The 17,300-nt window shown below is 38.3% G+C and overlaps 1 protein-coding gene across 1 annotated transcript; it reads left to right on the top strand.

Annotated features, from left to right (window-relative positions):
- Nucleotides 1-4,048: 4,048 nt before the first annotated feature.
- LOC120296790 (vomeronasal type-2 receptor 26-like) lies at nt 4,049-7,141 on the top strand (the record flags this gene model as incomplete). The annotated part of the gene is made up of 3 exons (XM_039318764.1): nt 4,049-4,063; nt 5,705-5,831; nt 6,270-7,141. Coding segments are annotated over exons 1-3 (1,014 nt in total), but the record flags the coding sequence as incomplete, so codon positions are not given.
- Nucleotides 7,142-17,300: the final 10,159 nt, after the last annotated feature.

Here is a 17,300-nt window from a genome sequence, read left to right on the forward strand (position 1 = left end):
AGCTCTGAGGAAAGATTTGTTGAGCTCCAGATTTGGTATTTGTCTCACCCATCAAGATTTTCTATGGAAAAACAGTGTCCCAAAGAAATCTACTTTTCCATTTTTTGATGCAATATTTAGTCTAAAAGTACATCATTATTATTCCTTTTCTGCAGCTCAGTTATGGCTCTTTTGACCTTGCATTGAGTGATAAAATGCAGTTTCCTTCTTTCTTCTGGATAACTCCTAATGAAAACGTTCACTATGTTGGGATTATTCAGCTCTTGAAACATTTTGGATGGAATTGGATTGGCCTTCTCATCCCAGAAGACACCACTGGAGAGAGATTTTTCAGAATTCTGAGGCCAAAATTAATTCAGAGAGATATTTGCATTTCTTTCATTCAATTTATTCCAAGACTGATAAATTATGAACCCAGTACCTTCCGGAAGAATAATCTAAATAACATAGCACTTTTCCTATGGTATAGTAAAACCAATGTAATAGTTGTTTATGGGGACATGCAATCTATAGAAGGCTTACGAGTAATTCTTGAATGGTATGAAATTAGTAACAGTCTCTCATTAGAGAGGGTTTGGATCATAAGTGCTTTGTGGGATGTCACTTCTGTCTTTGAGCCCCAGAAATTCACAGCATTGTCCTTCAATGGCAGCTTGTCTTTTGCCTTTCACACAAATATGGTACCAGGTTTTCAAGAGTTCCTTGAGAACCTAAATCCATTTCACTCTAAAATGTATTTCCTACCTCAGTTCTGGGGTGCTGCATTTACCTGTTCATTTCCAACGTACAATATATATGCACAAGGCAAAGGAAGCTGCACTGGGAAGGAGGATCTGGGGAGTCTCCCTGGAACTGTCTTTGAAATGGAGATGTCTGGTCAGAGCTACAATATTTACAATGCTGTGTATGCTGTAGCGCAAGGTCTCCATACCATGTATTCACCCAGAACCAGGAAGAAGACAATGGACAAAGGAGAGAAGTGGAATTTTCTGAAAGTCCAACCTTGGCAGGTGAATTATGGTGCCTCCTAATGTAATGGAAATGTAGCTTTAATCGCATATTTATTTCAATTTTTACAACATTCATTAACAGTGTATTTTTACTCCAGTCCCATCTGCATTTATCTGAAAGTTTCTGGTTGAACAAAACATAATTTTGTTTAGATTACAGAAGATTACTTGCCGAGCCCGAGGGTGGGGTCAAATGCATCATCAGTTTCATGTCTCTATACCCCCATAAAAGACCTAAGTCCTGCTCCCTTGACTTTTCTCTGGTACCAATTCGCCTTGACCATTAGTAGTTCATATTCCTATTTATAGGTATAATGAAATAAACCTGTACGACTTATGAACTCAGTTCTGGTTCCTGATTTCTTGCACCTGACAGGTAGGCATGCAACAAGTAACAATACCAGGTTCTTCATTTAGCTATTCCATTAGAGTAGAAGAATTATATATATAATATATATTTTAAATTGCTCTTTATAATTTTTAGTCGTCTAGACACTTGGTGGTAACCTCTGAAAGTGCATATTCCTTGTTGCAATTTTGATTTTTTTTTTACAGATATTATTTTAGCTATATGGGACTAATTTTTTCCCCAGAGGCCTTTTGCTCTCTTTCCAATCTTCAATCCAAAAAATTCTCAAATCCAGTATAAGATTACCTTTTTTGCAGCATTTTGTGGCTGAGTAGAGAAAACAATTTACTGCAGTAGAGAGAAGAAAGAATTTCTGCAAAATAATAATAATGGAATGAAGTTGGAGGCAGGGTTATGATAGAATGAGAATACTTACCTTTCTCTAAGATATGTTTGGTGTAAGCTGATTTAATCTGCAAAGGCCATAAAGGAACTTCTTAATCTTGTTTTCTGGGACAGGATTCCAATAAATATGTTTTGTTATGATATCCATTAGATATAATGGGCAGCCACAAAGAGTCAAGCCATTTTCCAAAGCACATGAAAGGAGAACAAAAAGCAATGGTTGGAAATTAATCAAGGAGAAAACCAACTAAACCTAAGGGGAAATTTCCTGACAGTTAGAATAATTGATCAGTGGAACGGCTTTCCTTCAGAAGTTGTGGGTGCTCCGACACTGGAGGTTTTTAAGAAATTGGACAGGCATTTGTCTGAAATGATCTAAGGTCTCCTGCTTGAGCAAGAGGTTGGAGTAGAAGACCTTCAGGGTCCTTTCCAATTCTCTTATTCTAATATTCTGTTTTTCTGTTATATTTCTTAGCAATAAATTTTGTCTCTCATGAAATGCAAAATTTGGAAGAGCAATTTATCTGACAAAATCTGTATTAATTACTTAAACTTAAAAAATGTGAACATATTCCTGCAAAGTAGAATTATGCCTTTGAACATAAAAAAATTATTAACTCAAATGTTTGGAAGTTCATTAAAAATCAAGCTCAGCACCATTTGGTAAATCACAGCATGGAACTGTAAATCCTATTGCCTACTATCAGCACTAATTTCTCACTTATCTCTCTTATCTTTTAGCTTAGTTTATTTCTGACAAAACTCCATTTCAACAATAGTGCTGGGGAAGAAATAGCTTTCAATGAGAATGGAAACCTGGCAGCAGCATACAATATCATCAACTTGATTACTTTCCCCAATCGATCCTTTCAGAAGGTCCAAGTTGGCCATATTGAACCTCAGAGTTCTCAGAAGGAAGACCTCACCATTAATACAACTGCCATTGTATGGAATCCCAAATTTAAGCAGGTGAAATTTAAAAAAACAACTAAAATGGTGATATTTTCTCAATTTCTGGAATTTTAAACAAGTAAACTCAGAATTGTTCCAAGATCATTTGAAAACTTTTAATGATGTTAGAACAATTTTGTATCCTGGAAAAATGAAACAATTCTCAATTCTACATTATACTTTCAGATTGTGGGGAAAGAGAGCTTTGCTGGCTGGGGTTATGGAACATCTGGGTCCAGTTCCCACTAATGGGTTTATCTGACTGTTTAGTCGATGGTTGAATCAGTTTCAGAACCAAAGCATGAAAAAGATCAGCAAATCTATTTACCACTTCAGCCTAACCTACACATCCCATCTCCCTGGAGTTTTGCAGGGCATGTTTCTCTTGCCACTCACAGTTTTTCCTTCCCATAGCCAATTCAAAAATTGGAAAAGTATAATAAATTTGCTGCTTTAGAGAACTGAATAGCTTTTCAGCAGGCAGTGATTCTTATGCATTTTGAAATACAGGCAAGATTGAACTAATGTGCTATCCCATTGTATTGTTCATCACAGAATAGGAGAGATTAATTGGACATCTACTAAAACTGACCATCACCCCAAGTCTTGCGCTCACCACACCTGCATTTGCTTCCTTGATTGGCATAATTTGTTCTTGTATGATAGTCTCTGCGGTGGGAATGCCCCCTTGCACATCTCAGAAGCTGCATTCTACTGCTTGTGAAATGCTTTGGATATACTGTATGCCAGGCTGTGCCATGTGTTGGTCTTATACCTTCTTTCTTCCTTTTTCTCCCCATTGTGTTGCACAGACATCTTATGACAAATGATTGTGGGCACCCATTCTGCTTGAATTGTTCATGTAGGTATCTGCTCTCCAGCTGTTTGTCTTGCTGGTTACTCCAGTGGCTTTTTACCTTGCCTTATAGTGTTCTGATGCAACTCCTTTCGTGTGACAGTGGATGGTTGCTGCTGAAATTCAGAATTGTGGAGTGTTGGTGGCCTTGTGATAAACTGTGGTTTCTAGGTATCCCAAAGATGCTTTTTCATGCAGCAACTGGACTTTCTTGTTTTTCTTTGAAGACATTTTACTTCTCATCCAAAAGCTGAAGAAACTTCTTGGATGAGAATTGAAACGTCTTCAAAGAAAAATAGCAAAGTCCAGTTGCCTTGTAAAAAAGAATTTTGGGGATTACTATGACCTGGATAACGAGAATCTCCATAAACATTTAACTCTAGTTTCTAGGCTTCCATCTTCTGTGTTTACAAGTACATCAAAAAATCGCAAATGCCTAGTTGTTTTTCCTTCATTGTGAACTGTATATTAGGGAGGATGGAGTTCAGTATGGTATGAAAATCTGTAAGTGTATTTCTCTTGATGATGACAAATATCTCATCCATGTAGCAGCACCAGAATTTAGGTGTGTAGTTCTGAAATGAATGGTGTTCTAGCTCACCCAGGACTGTTTCTGTAATGATTCTGTCATGGTTCGGACAGACAGAGACAAATAAAGCAGAACTCCAAGGCTTGAAACTTCCTCAGAGAACATGTTTATTAGTTACAAAGTATCGGCATGGTCAAGAGTGAAACCAAGTCTGGATACATACATACATAACAATTCCCCAATAAAAAGTTAGAAATCCCACCCATAAAGCTATGCAAGCAACTATTGCTTTTTCTTGGATGAGAAGCAAAACGTCTTCAAAGAAAAACAACAAAGTCCTATTGTCTCATAAAAAAGTATTTGGGATAACAATGACCTGGATGACTGAGAATCTCCATAGACATTTAGCTGTGGTTTCTAGGCTTCCATCTTCTGTGTTTACAAATGGTAATTGCCTAGCTGTTTCTTCCTCCATTGTGAACTCTACGTTGGGGAAGATGGAGTTCAGAATGGCACGAAAATCTTTAAGTGCATTTCTCTTGATGATGACAAAAATCTCATCCACATAGCAGCACCAGAATTTAGATATGTAGTTATGAAATATATGGTGTTCTAGTTCATGCAGGACTGTTTCTCCTGCATGAATTCCTGACATTCATCAGATGAGGAGCCCCAAACTCATTGGTAGCCTCACACTGCAATGGACAAAGATACACATTCAATTTTCAATTTTTAAGATTGTTGGACAAGCATGCACAAAAACAGCCAGGGAAGTGATTGAAGCCTGCTCCCCTTGTCAGTCATTAGGAGTGATGATTTACATTTAGCCTAGTACTTAAAAGGTGAGGGCTGGGCAGCACATGCTAATGACTTAAAAGCCAGCCATTGACATCTAAAAAGCCACTTACCACAGGCACTATAAATACCACACACAGAACAGCACATACTGTGTTAGAGAGAAGTTCCTAGAAGATGGGCTCCAACACAAGTCCAAAAGCTTGTAATACAACCTCGGGTCCCAGAGACCGACCCAGATTGGATCCTGCAATATTATCCTGGGACACACATATTGGCCTTCATTTGTGACTACATTTATTATACATGGAGAATCAGGACACCATTCTCCAATGGCAATGCAACACAGAGATAATTAAAAAAGGACAGCAAATGCTAGGCAGGAATATATTTGCCATCAGCTCAAGGAAGTGAGGAAGACTAAATATGGATGTCATTACCAACCAAAATTCGTAGAAATTCAACATTTCTCATATAAGTTTATTTCTTATTATTTGTCAAATTAAGACAGCTCATTAAGTTTGTGAGAGATTCCTTTATGACCCTCTTCGGATACTTCAAATTCCTTTACATATGATGTAGGAGTTGTGAAGGGATTTCTATCCAAATTTTCAATAGCAGTTAGAAGATGTTCACCTCTCTTCTGACTGAATCTAGCAATCAGTTCTAGGAATTTAAAAATTTGCATTAATAGAAATTACAAGAATATGATTGCTTTAGGATTTATTTACAGAGAATGACTGCTGACTGATTGAGTAAAAGATAGATTATAACCAATTTTAATTATTTTCTTTTGCAATTCCCATTAGACACCACCTTCTGCCACCTGTGTAGACAGTTGCTATCCTGGATACCGGAAATTAATTAAGGAGGGGAAACAGGTTTGCTGCTATGACTGTGTCCAATGTTCAGAGGGAAGCATTTCCACCATGGTTGGTAAGAAAAAGAGATCTACGGTAATACTGTATCTCTTTAAAAATACATTATTCTCTAATCAAGTTTGTTTTTTTAATATAATTTTAAACACAAGAATAGATTGATTGGGATCTCTCACCTGCCTTGTTTTCTTTCTTCTTTTTTTAAATAGAAGCTTTTCTTTATTTAGGTATGTAATCTCTTCTTCAAGAAATATGGCATATTAAATAAACTTTTAAAAAGATTTTCCTAAGGCACAATTTTTGAAAGAGGTTTATTTTCTTTATATGAAGCCAATTCTACTTATGAGATTGAAGTGGTAATATGGAAACTTGCTCAGAATACAACCATACATTTATGTGTGAAGATTCCAAAAACTGTTTTAGGAAGGAATAATTGTTAAAACCTAATATCAATTCAACATATAGAATTTTTAAAGATCTTATTTATGGTTTTTAGATTCCAAGCAATGTGAGAGGTGCCCAGAAGAACAATATCCAAATGAGAAGCACCATCAATGTATTCCCAAAATTATTGCCTACTTATCCTACGAAGAATTCCTGGGAGAAATCCTGACTAGCTTTGCTGTTTCTTTTGCTGTAATCACAATTGTAGTGATGGGGACATTTACCCGCCACCAAAACACTCCCATTGTCAAAGCCAACAATTGGGATATCACCTGCACTTTGCTTTTCTCACTCCTGCTGTGTTTTCTCTGCTCTTTCTTCTTCATCGGATGCCCAGGGATAGTTACATGTCTCCTCCGGCAAGCAGTTTTTGGAGTTGTGTTCTCCATCGCGGTATCTTGTGTGTTAGCCAAAACCATCACTGTGGTTCTGGCCTTCATAGCCACAAAGCCAGGGAACCGCATGAGGTGGTGGGTAGGGAAAAGGCTTTCTGTCTCAGTCATTGTTTTTTGCTCACTTATTCAAACAAGCATCTGTGCTGTGTGGTTGACCCTTTCTCCTCCTTTCCCAGAATTGGACATGCATTCCCAATTGGATGACATCTTAGTGCAATGCAACGAAGGCTCCGAGATCATGTTTTATGTTGTGCTGGGCTACATGTGGCTTTTGGCCCTCATCAGCTTCATAGTGGCCTTCTTTGCCCGGAAGTTGCCCGACAGTTTCAATGAAGCCAAACTCATCACCTTCAGCATGCTGGTCTTTTGCAGTGTTTGGGTCTCCTTTGTGCCCACCTACTTAAGCACTAAGGGGAAATCCATGGTGGCTGTGGAGGTCTTCTCTATCTTGGCCTCAAGTGGTGGCTTATTAGGTTGCATTTTTATGCCCAAGTGCTATATTATCATGCTGAGACCAGAGCTGAATACCAGAGAAAAGCTAGTTAGGAAAAAGACTAGTGTGGTTTCAAGTGCAGCGTAAATGCTGCCCTAATTCCTAATTTGGCTGAAGAGAACATAATAAATGATTGGTCAAAGAATTTTATTTATAAATAGATGTCTTCTTCCATTTTTGAAAGGAATAACATTTAGACTTGTATACAGCTCCATAGCAATTTCAGCACTCTCGGCACGGTTTACCATGTAAGCATTACTTGCATATTGCCCCCAACAATCTGGGTCCTTATTTACCAACCTCAGAAGGTTGGAAAGCTGAGCGAACCTTGAGCCTCGTCAAGATCAAACTCCAGGCTGTAGGCAGACTTTGTATGCAATACTGTCTTCTAACACTATGCCACTAGGGCTCTTAATGTAAGAAACTTCACAAACACACAATAACAAGGAAAAAATGTGCACTCTTTTTTCTGGATGAAGACGTATTTTCTTTGATCCAAAAATTAAAAATTACATTCAGAAATATAGTGGCTAGGATATCCACAATTAATCTTATTTATTAAATAAGATTTTATCTTCTTTATGTTGAATTACAATAAAATGCTAATATGATTTATAGTCATGTATTTATGTATCTTTCCAACACATTTTTGTTTTAATATCATATTTTAAATTTCAGGGTATGGGGATCAGATTCAAAATTTTGGAAAATGCCAACACCTCAGAATGTTATGCTCTGATATAAAACATGATGAGTCAGACCATCCAAATTACTTCTCTACTGGCGGAAACATTTTCTGCCCGGGTATTTCAATAAAATAGTGTTTTGTTATTAGCAATTTTACTTCAGCTTACAATATTTACGCAATTTTATTATATTGTCAACACACTTTCTTTGCTATCTTGTCCCTTATTTTATTTATTTTTTATTGAATTTATAAAGCTACCCACCACACATGGAAGGGAAATCTCAGTGATGCACAACAAAGAGGTAAAACCACAGATAAAAACCACAGGTATAAATATATATACAAATCATATGAACAGTAAATATAAAAACAGAAATGCAAATCCTAGGTAAAGGGAGAGTAAAACTAGCCATCTCAGCAATAGAGCCATCTACACATGTCTCCCATTCCCTGAGAGCCCCAGGTCCGATGACATAATCAACTCTTGAGGGCCTTCAGGAATTAAACAGGATAGAGCTCATCTAATTTTAGGGATGAAGAATGTTCCATAAGCCGGATAACACATCAGAGAAGTTACATTTCATAGGAACCACTAAATACATGTCCCTATCTGATGGTCCCCACAGCATGCATCCTCTAGCACAATGGTTCTTAACTGTTTTGAACGAATCGCCCCCTTGAGCCAATGATGAAATTGTCATCGCCCCTCTCCCCCAACATAATGTCTCAATCACCACATAGGAAATAATTCTTCAATTTATGCAAACACTTGTTTTGTTTTCTTTAAAATTGTCATCAGGACATATCAATGCAAATAATTTATTTCCAGTCTTTTTCCCATATCTCAACTGTATGAAAAAATTTGGTGCCACCCATCACTTTATTCCCAAACTTCGTCATACATGTATTTCATTATTATCTTATTTATTCAAGACACTTAAATGTAATGACCACTGAAAACAAAATTCAATTGCAAGAAAGTGAAATGCCCCTTACCATGAAGGAGTCATGTTTATTGCTTATTCTTTTTTTTTATTGTATTCCTGCTAGTGTTACATTGTTTGAGTTGGTGGCCTTATAAATCTAATAAACAAATACACCAACAAAGAAAAGATGCTGATAGGATCCTCACAGAGGATGTGGCTTTCTTTCAATAGAAAAATAGATATTGAGAATCAAAAGTACAATATGCTTGATGAGGAAAAAAAGTGATAATTAAAACAAAAATACACCATCTGCACATCTCATCTTGAGGCAGGTAAATGAGGGATAAGGCCAACTGTGATTTCTCTATAATAGCCCTACATAGCACAGAAACTTACAAAGGTAGATTTCAGATGCCCAAATAAATGAGATTCTGAATGTACGCAATTGATTATGTGCCAGTTCAGTGAAAAGAAAAGGAAATATAACTCTATTGTTAAGTATATAATGGAAGGGGGAAGGGTTTTCCATTCACAGATTGGCATAATTTAACTATCAGGCAATGTCCATGCCAAGAAAGCCATCATGACATTGATGATCCCAATTAGACACTTCATCTAATTAGACATAATCGTATGAGCTATCTATCTGGGCATGGATATCAGATGTGGAAAAGAGTGCAAGTTGACTCTTCAAAGCACAATTGTTGATGTGAAGGAATGAACAGATCATGAAAACTAAAATAGTTTTCTACTGACTTACTTCATTTGTGACCAAGGAAAGAGAAAGACTTAAGGAAGCCAAAAATGCACTCAAAAGTTCTTCAAAGGACAATCTTACTATTTCTTTGAAAATACAACAAACACCGGCAGTTTTATTGAAGAAAAAAACAACTGACATGCTTCATCGCTCATCCTATCAGGTAACTTGAGAGGAATGGAAGCTGCCTGGCACTTCTTGGCTACTTGACTAAATGCTTATTTCAAACCCCAGGCTTCTGAGTCAATCTCCCATTCAAGAAATGTGTTAAACCTATGTTTAAAAGCAGTTCCATCAGCAGAGGACTTGTGAGAAGGCAGGTGCATATGACAGTGCAGGATAGAGAGATCTGGCTTGTATAATCCCACCATTACCATGCCTGTCCATTGTTTAGAGAGTATGGATTTATCTGTGTCCTCCTCCATACTGAGGGAAAGGTATGCAGGTTCAGAGATGGGAAGAGAACACTTTCACTGAGCTGAGAAGGAGCATTCTAGGACCCTGTCACCACTGCATGCAAACAGGGATCTTGAACTTTCTACCAAAATATCCATCATTCTCCAGATTGTCCCATCCTGCTCTAAAAAATCTTTGCCCAACTTCAGGAGTCTTCCCTTGAAAAGTAGTAATCAAAGTCTCAATATAATTCTTAATGCTTTGTCACATGAATAGAACAAGGTATCTAATCCTGTTAGTATTTAAATCTGTATTCATTTAGCAAACTTATATAGCTTCCCATCCATACACAAATATATCTGAGCAGCTAATAAAGTATATATAAAAGCAAAATATAAACACCATTGGAAACATCATTTAAAAATCAATTGAGTCTCTTACAAGGCATGTAAGAATTAAACAACTTCCACCTCCATTAAAGGACTCCACCAATATTCTAGCCACAATGACTGAAGAAGGAACCAAGTCTTCAAGATTCTAGAAAGTCCATATGGTTGGGAGCATCTGAATTTTGAAAAGAAGTTTCACAGTACAGAAGACATATGTCCAGGATAACACTCGGTATCATTTTTTCACAAAATGGATCCAGAATTTCCCAACCTGCCAGAACTGTGACACCACTGAAAACAAGCAGCCCTGCACATTACTATGTATCATGTAGCAGTTTTAAAATGACAACCAACATTTGATCAAGAGCATCCTGTCATATTGCATTATAGTCTGGTTTGGAAGCATTACTGCTTCAGACTGAAAGGCTGTGCAGAGAATGGTGAGGATGGCAGAAAAGATTATTGGCAGTTCCCTTCCTTCAATCCAGGACATAGCATATAAGCATTGCTTGAGCAGGGTCCGCAATATTGTCTGGGACACTACACATCCATTTCATAACCTGTTTTCCTTGTTACCTTCTGGGAGGAGGATTCTGGGTAACCAAAACAGAACATCCAGATTCAGTCTCACTTTTGTTCCATATAGTATCAACCTTGTGAACTCTCAACCTTCCTCTTTCCACTATATGGGAAAAAAAGTGGGGCAAAAAAGTATTTAGTCAGCCACCAATTGTGCAAGTTCTCCCACTTAAAAAGATGAGAGATGCCTGTAATTGTCATCATAGTTAGACCTCAACTAAGAGAGACAAAATGAGAAAACAAATCCAGACAATCACATTGTCTGATTTGGAAAGAATTTATTTGCAAATTATGGTGGAAAATAAGTATTTGGTCACCTACAAACAAGCAAGATTTCTGGCTCTCACAGACCTGTAACTTTTTCTTTAAGAGGCTCCTCTGTCCTCCACTCATTATCTGTATTAATGGCACCTGTTTGAACTTGTTATCAGTATAATAGACACCTGTCCACAACCTCAAACAGTCACACTCCAAACTCCACTAGGGTGAAGAACAAAGAGCTGTCGAAGGACACCAGAAACAAAATTGTAGACCTGCACCAGGCTGGGAAGACTGAATCTGCAATAGGCAAGCAACTTGGTGTGAAGAAATCAACTGTGGGAGCAATAATTAGAAAATGGAAGACATACAAGACCACTGATAATCTCCCTCGATCTGGGGCTCCACGCAACATCTCATCCCATGGGGTCAAGATGATCACAAGAACGGTGAGCAAAGATCCCAGAACCACACGGGGGGACCTAGTGAATGACCTGCAGAGAGCTGGGACCAACGTAACAAAGGCAACCATCAGTAACACACTACGCCGCCAGGGACTCAGATTCTGCAGTGCCAGACGTGTCCCCCTGCTTAAGCCAGTACATGTGTGGGCCCATCTGAAGTTTGCTAGAGAGCATTTGGATGATCCAGAAGAGGATTGTGAAAATGTCCTATGATCAGATGAAACCAAAATAGATCTGTTTGGTAGAAACACAACTCGTCGTGTTTGGAGGAGAGAGAATGCTGAGTTACATCCAAAGAACACCATACCTACTGTGAAGCATGGGGGTGGCAATATCATGCTTTGGGACTGTTTCTCTGCAAAGGAACTAGGACGACTGATCCGTGTACAGGAAAGAATGAATGGGGCCATGTATCATGAGATTTTGAGTGCAAACCTCCTTCCATCAGCAAGGGCATTGAAGATGAAACATGGCTGGGTCTTTCAGCATGACAATGATCCCAAACACACCGCCCGAGCAATGAAGGAGTGGCTTTGTAAGAAGCATTTCAAGGTCCTGGAGTGGCCTAGCCAGTCTCCAGATCGCAACCCCATAGAAAACCTTTGGAAGGAGTTGCCCAGTGACAGCCCCAAAACATCACTGCTCTAGAGGAGATCTGCATGGAGGAATGGGCCAAAATACCAGCAACAGTGTGTGCCAACCTTGTGAAGATTTACAGAAAATGTTTGACCTCTGTCGTTGCCAACAAAGGATATATAACAAAGTATTGAGATGAATTTTTGATATTGACCAAATACTTATTTTCCACCATAATTTGTAAATAAATTCTTTCCAAATCAGACACTGTGATTGTCTGGATTTGTTTGCTCATTTTGTCTCTCATAGTTGAGGTCTACCTATGATGACAATTACAGGCCTCTCTCATCTTTTTAAGTTGGAGAACTTGCACAATTGCCCCACTGTATATCATGTGTATATATGTGTTATGCATGTGTATGGATAGATATATACTTTCTTTTGAGAGCAGGCAACAGAATTTCAGTTTTAATGTGGGCCAGTATACTCATACTAAAAAATGACAAATACAATTGCACTCCAAACCAGACACAGCTTCCAAATGCTTTTGAAGGGCAGTTCCAAGTAAGTCCATTGCAATAGACCAACTGATAATGAGCATTGGATCCCAAATCAGCAATAAGTATAAATGGCACACTAGAAAAATTTATGCAAAATTCTCCTGCCTCACCCGCCTTTTCTGAAAAAGAAGACCTGAACCATATAAGCAACAGCCTCTTATCTTTCTGGATTTTCTTTTATTTTTCTGGGATTAATTTTAATAGCAGTCACCTCCTAGTGTCAACAGAAAGCAAAATATTTCAATCAATAAATTTCCTGTACACAAGACTGAACTTATTTTCTTTAATAGAGCTACCAACGATTTGCTTTGCAAAGAATCTTGGCCAATTTCCATTATTATTAATTTGATCAATAATTTTCATTTAATCATTGAAACAAAAAAAAATTGAAGCTCCTTTTTAAATTTATTTTTATTTTTTGTTTCTGCACTATTGTATTTTCCTTTCTTTTTTCTTAATGTTAGTTTTTATGTTAGTTTAAAGTTTTTAATAATATATATATTAAACAAAATGAAGAACGTATCTTTATTCAGCAAAAAGCACACAATTAGCCTTCAACCATTCTCAATTTTTTCAGCTTACAAATGAGCCTATCTCACCTTAGAATCTTTCAGAGATTGTCTGCATTACGTCTACCCTGGCATTGTGCCTTTATTTTGAAGCTACGAATCTTAGATTCTTCTTATGCAGTATCAATCATTCCTTTTCCTTACCATTTGCTCCTTTTTATTTAATTCAGGATGTATTATAATAATATAGCATTCAGGAAGGAAAATACAACTCAATAAACCAAAAGCAGAGGTTAAGATGGAGAAAATCTCCACGGCTACCATCAATTTGCCCTTGGTGCTCAAGTAGGTGGGGATGAAGGAAATCCAAACACTGCAAAACACCAACATGGTGAAAGTGATGAACTTGGCTTCATTGAAACTGTCAGGCAATTTCCTGGCAAAGAAAGCCACTGTGAAGCTGACAATGGCCAGAAGACCCAGGTAGCCCAACACAATGTAAAACATCATCTCTGAGCCTTCGTTGCATTTCACTAAGATCTCCCCCACTTGGGAATGCTTCTCTAATTCTGGAAAAGGGGGCTTGTTCACTAACCAAACAGCACAGATGGCAATCTGAATCAAAGAACAAGGCACAATAACCAAGATTGCTAGCCTCTTTCCCATCCATTTCCTCATCTTGTTCCCTGGTTTTGTAGCCACAAAAGCCAGAACCATAGTGATCGTTTTGGCCACTACACAGCCTGCCTTAAAAGGTCTTCCTATGAAGAAGAGGGAGCAAAGAAAACATAGCAGCAGAGGGGTGAGCAGGATACATGTGATGCTCCAATTGTTGGCTTTCACAATGGGAGTGTTCAAGTGTAACCTGAAGATTGCCATCACAATAAGTGTGGTCAGAGAAAGAAAAAGTGCCAAAGATGTCAGAGCTGTTGCCAGGCCATCTTTATAGGACAGGTAAGTCATTACTTTGGGAATGCATTCTTGTTGATTTGTGTTAGGATACTGTTCTTCTTGGCAAGTCTCACATTCATCTGCATCTAAAGATCACAAGCATAAATTCAGTATTTGAACTTTGTACTAATATTTTTCATACTTCCTGCTCTTTATGTATTATTTGATGTAGAAAAGTTAGTATTGAACTCTACAAAAGTCTTTTAAAATGATGGTCCCCAATCTTTTCAGCTTTCTGGAACAGTAACAGCACCAGCAGTGGTGGGGAGAGGGAATAGTTTTGCACAAGCAATGGGTGAGCACACACAGCTCCATTTGCATGAGCAGCAGGTGCACAAAGCTCACACAAATGGAGCTTCACATGTTCATACATATGCTTGCACACCACTTGCATGGCCCAGTTCTGAATAGGCACACCTTGGGGGTTGGGGTCCCTGATTTAAAAGCACAAATCAATATAAGAATACACTACTGAAGATCATAAACCATAATAAAGTCATTAGATGTATGTGAGGGAGAAAGCACAAAATAGAAAATTTCTGGATGTTTTCCTAGATAGATCTGAGTTCTACACTTACCCATTTGTGTTGAGATCCTCCCTGAAGCACACGGAATGCAATCATAACAACAGATTTGTTTCCCCTGTTGAATTAGTTTGCTTTGTCCAGGATAGCAGCTCTCAACACAGGTGGATTTTGGCACCATCTGTTAATATTGTCCAGAAAAAAAGAGTCTATAGAACAAGAAATAGTTTTCTCCTCTCACTGATAATTCTGAATTAGATACATTTGGAACAGATAGATTTTAGAAATTATGAATCAGGTTATTAATATCTTAGAAAGATTCCTAATTTCACAACTATCTGACATTGGTAACTCTTTCTGCATTTTTCTTTTTCCGCAATATATTTTCTAAATTCAGCTCTCTCAACAAATTTCCTTGTTGTTCTCCAGATTACCACTCAAATGATACTGATATTAAGTGTAAGAAAATATAACAGTTCCAACCTGATGAAACGTGGGATTCCACATAACGGCACTTGCATTAATGATGAATTCTTTTCCAAGTTGAAAACTGGGATCGATTCTTCCAACTTGGACTCTCTGGAAAGATTCATTGGGAAATGTCACCAAATTGATGAGGTCATAGCCTATCGCTAAATCCCTCTCTTCATCGAGAAATATTTCATCTCCAATGTTATTGTTAAAGTGGACTTGTCTCAAAAATGAATTAAGCTAGAGGGAAGGAGAAATAGGTTACTTCTGTAACGAAAAGTAACGGTCACTTGGAACATCAGTGATATGACATTTAATTTGAGATATGATGCAGTACTGAAAATTAGTGTTTTCGAAGTACATCACGAATCGAAAAGGTTTTATCCAACCAGAACATGAATGGTTAACCATAACAGCAATATTTTTCATCTGAATCTGAAACCAGGGACTCATTCCATTCCGTCTAAACTAAGTAAGATGACAGAAAGGATTTTTTTTTCCTTTTTCCTGAGAAACTACAAGTCTGCCTATCAAATTCATTCTCCAGAGACTCACTTCTCCCATTTTTGAATGACGTGGATAAATATTTTGTTTCAAAGAAATCAGGCTATAGTCCGTTCATCACTTTTTTATTTCTACCTAAATCATAACTAACTTACACCTTTTCTGGAGCACTCCAGCTACAAGCAATTTAGGCCTTTTTACTCATTTGGGAGAAGTAGCCAGTCCTTACTGTTTATTCCTCTTCTGATAGTGGAATTAAATATCTGGTTGTTTTTGCTAATTTGAGAAGGAGCCAACCTAGAATGGATTAAATCAGGGCTTTTCAACCTTTTCACCCATTATACCACTTTTAGGATATGCCAATAACCGAGTACCACCAGTCGCCCAGCAAGGTGTCAAAAACTTGATGACCCCCCCAAAAAAGGAAAAAAGTGATAAAGTACAGGTAGTCCTTGACTTACAACATTTCGCTTAGTTACTGTTCGAAATTACAATGGCACTGAAAAAAGTGCCCCCAAGCCACAGCTGAGCAAGACACCTGCCTGCCCGCCCGGCCGTGCTCTTTCTTCTGTCCGAGGTTTTCATTGTCATGAGCATTTCTGTTGAAGATTAGCAGCGGGGGTGGGGTGGGGGGTGTTTGGTTTTTATTTCCCCCCCCTCTGCTGGGTGGTTGCAGCAGGTTTTGGTCACTTCACATGACCCTGGGACACTGTGACCATCATAAATATGAATCAGTTGCCAAGCATCTGAATGTAAATCACAAGAGCCTGGAGATGCTGCAACATTCCAGCTGATGGGTGCTTATTCTGGGCTCAGCAGAAGTGCCAGGATCAGTGCTGCTTTCCAACTGATTGGTGCTTCTTCAGGGCTCAGCAGAAGCACCAGGATCAGCACCGAGCTCCAGCTGGAGCCTGGCACTGATCCTGGTGCTTCCACTGAGCCCTGACAGCCCCAAAGAAGTGCCAATCAGCTGGAAAGCAGCACTGATCCTGGCGCTTCCATTGAGCCCTGACAGCCCTGCCGCTCCAGCCATCTCTCACTCAGGCTTGTGCGGTGCTTCCACCAGTTCAGCTCATTCCCTTCCCCCGCTACCACTTTTATAGGATGGTCATGTACCACCTGCCAGGTGCCAATGTACCACAGGTGGTACCCATACCACTGGTTGAAAAGCCCTGGATTAAATTATCCATTTTCCCCATGGTGTTAAATTTAGCATCAATTTTAAATCAGCGTCTCATTGGTGCATCTGGACTCTCAATTTCAAATTCACTTTAAATATTTTATAAGGTATCTCCATTCTCTCAACATTCTTCTAAAAACATTCACTCTCTTTTCTTTGCAGTTTCAAACGCTGGTTGTGTTTACTGATTTATCTCTGTTGTTACATCAGGTATGCTTCTGTTTTAGTTCTCTTTTGGTTTTCTAAATTATTTTGGTTTTAATGAATTGACCAATTTACTTGTGAGTACCTGCCAGGGAGGAACATTTTGGAGATTCCATTGGCCTTGATTCCTGCTTCCCCTCCGTTTGTTCCTCCAGGAGTACAAAGCATGGAGAGAATGTGCCACAAGATAAACAGCATTGTAGATGCTATAACTCCAACCAGACATCCCCATTTCAAAGACAAAATCAGGAAGGCTCTC

This window comes from Crotalus tigris, unplaced genomic scaffold (genome assembly GCF_016545835.1).
Source record: "Crotalus tigris isolate CLP2741 ecotype Arizona unplaced genomic scaffold, ASM1654583v1 scf7180000021508.40154, whole genome shotgun sequence".
NCBI classification, from domain to species: Eukaryota; Metazoa; Chordata; class Lepidosauria; order Squamata; family Viperidae; genus Crotalus; species Crotalus tigris.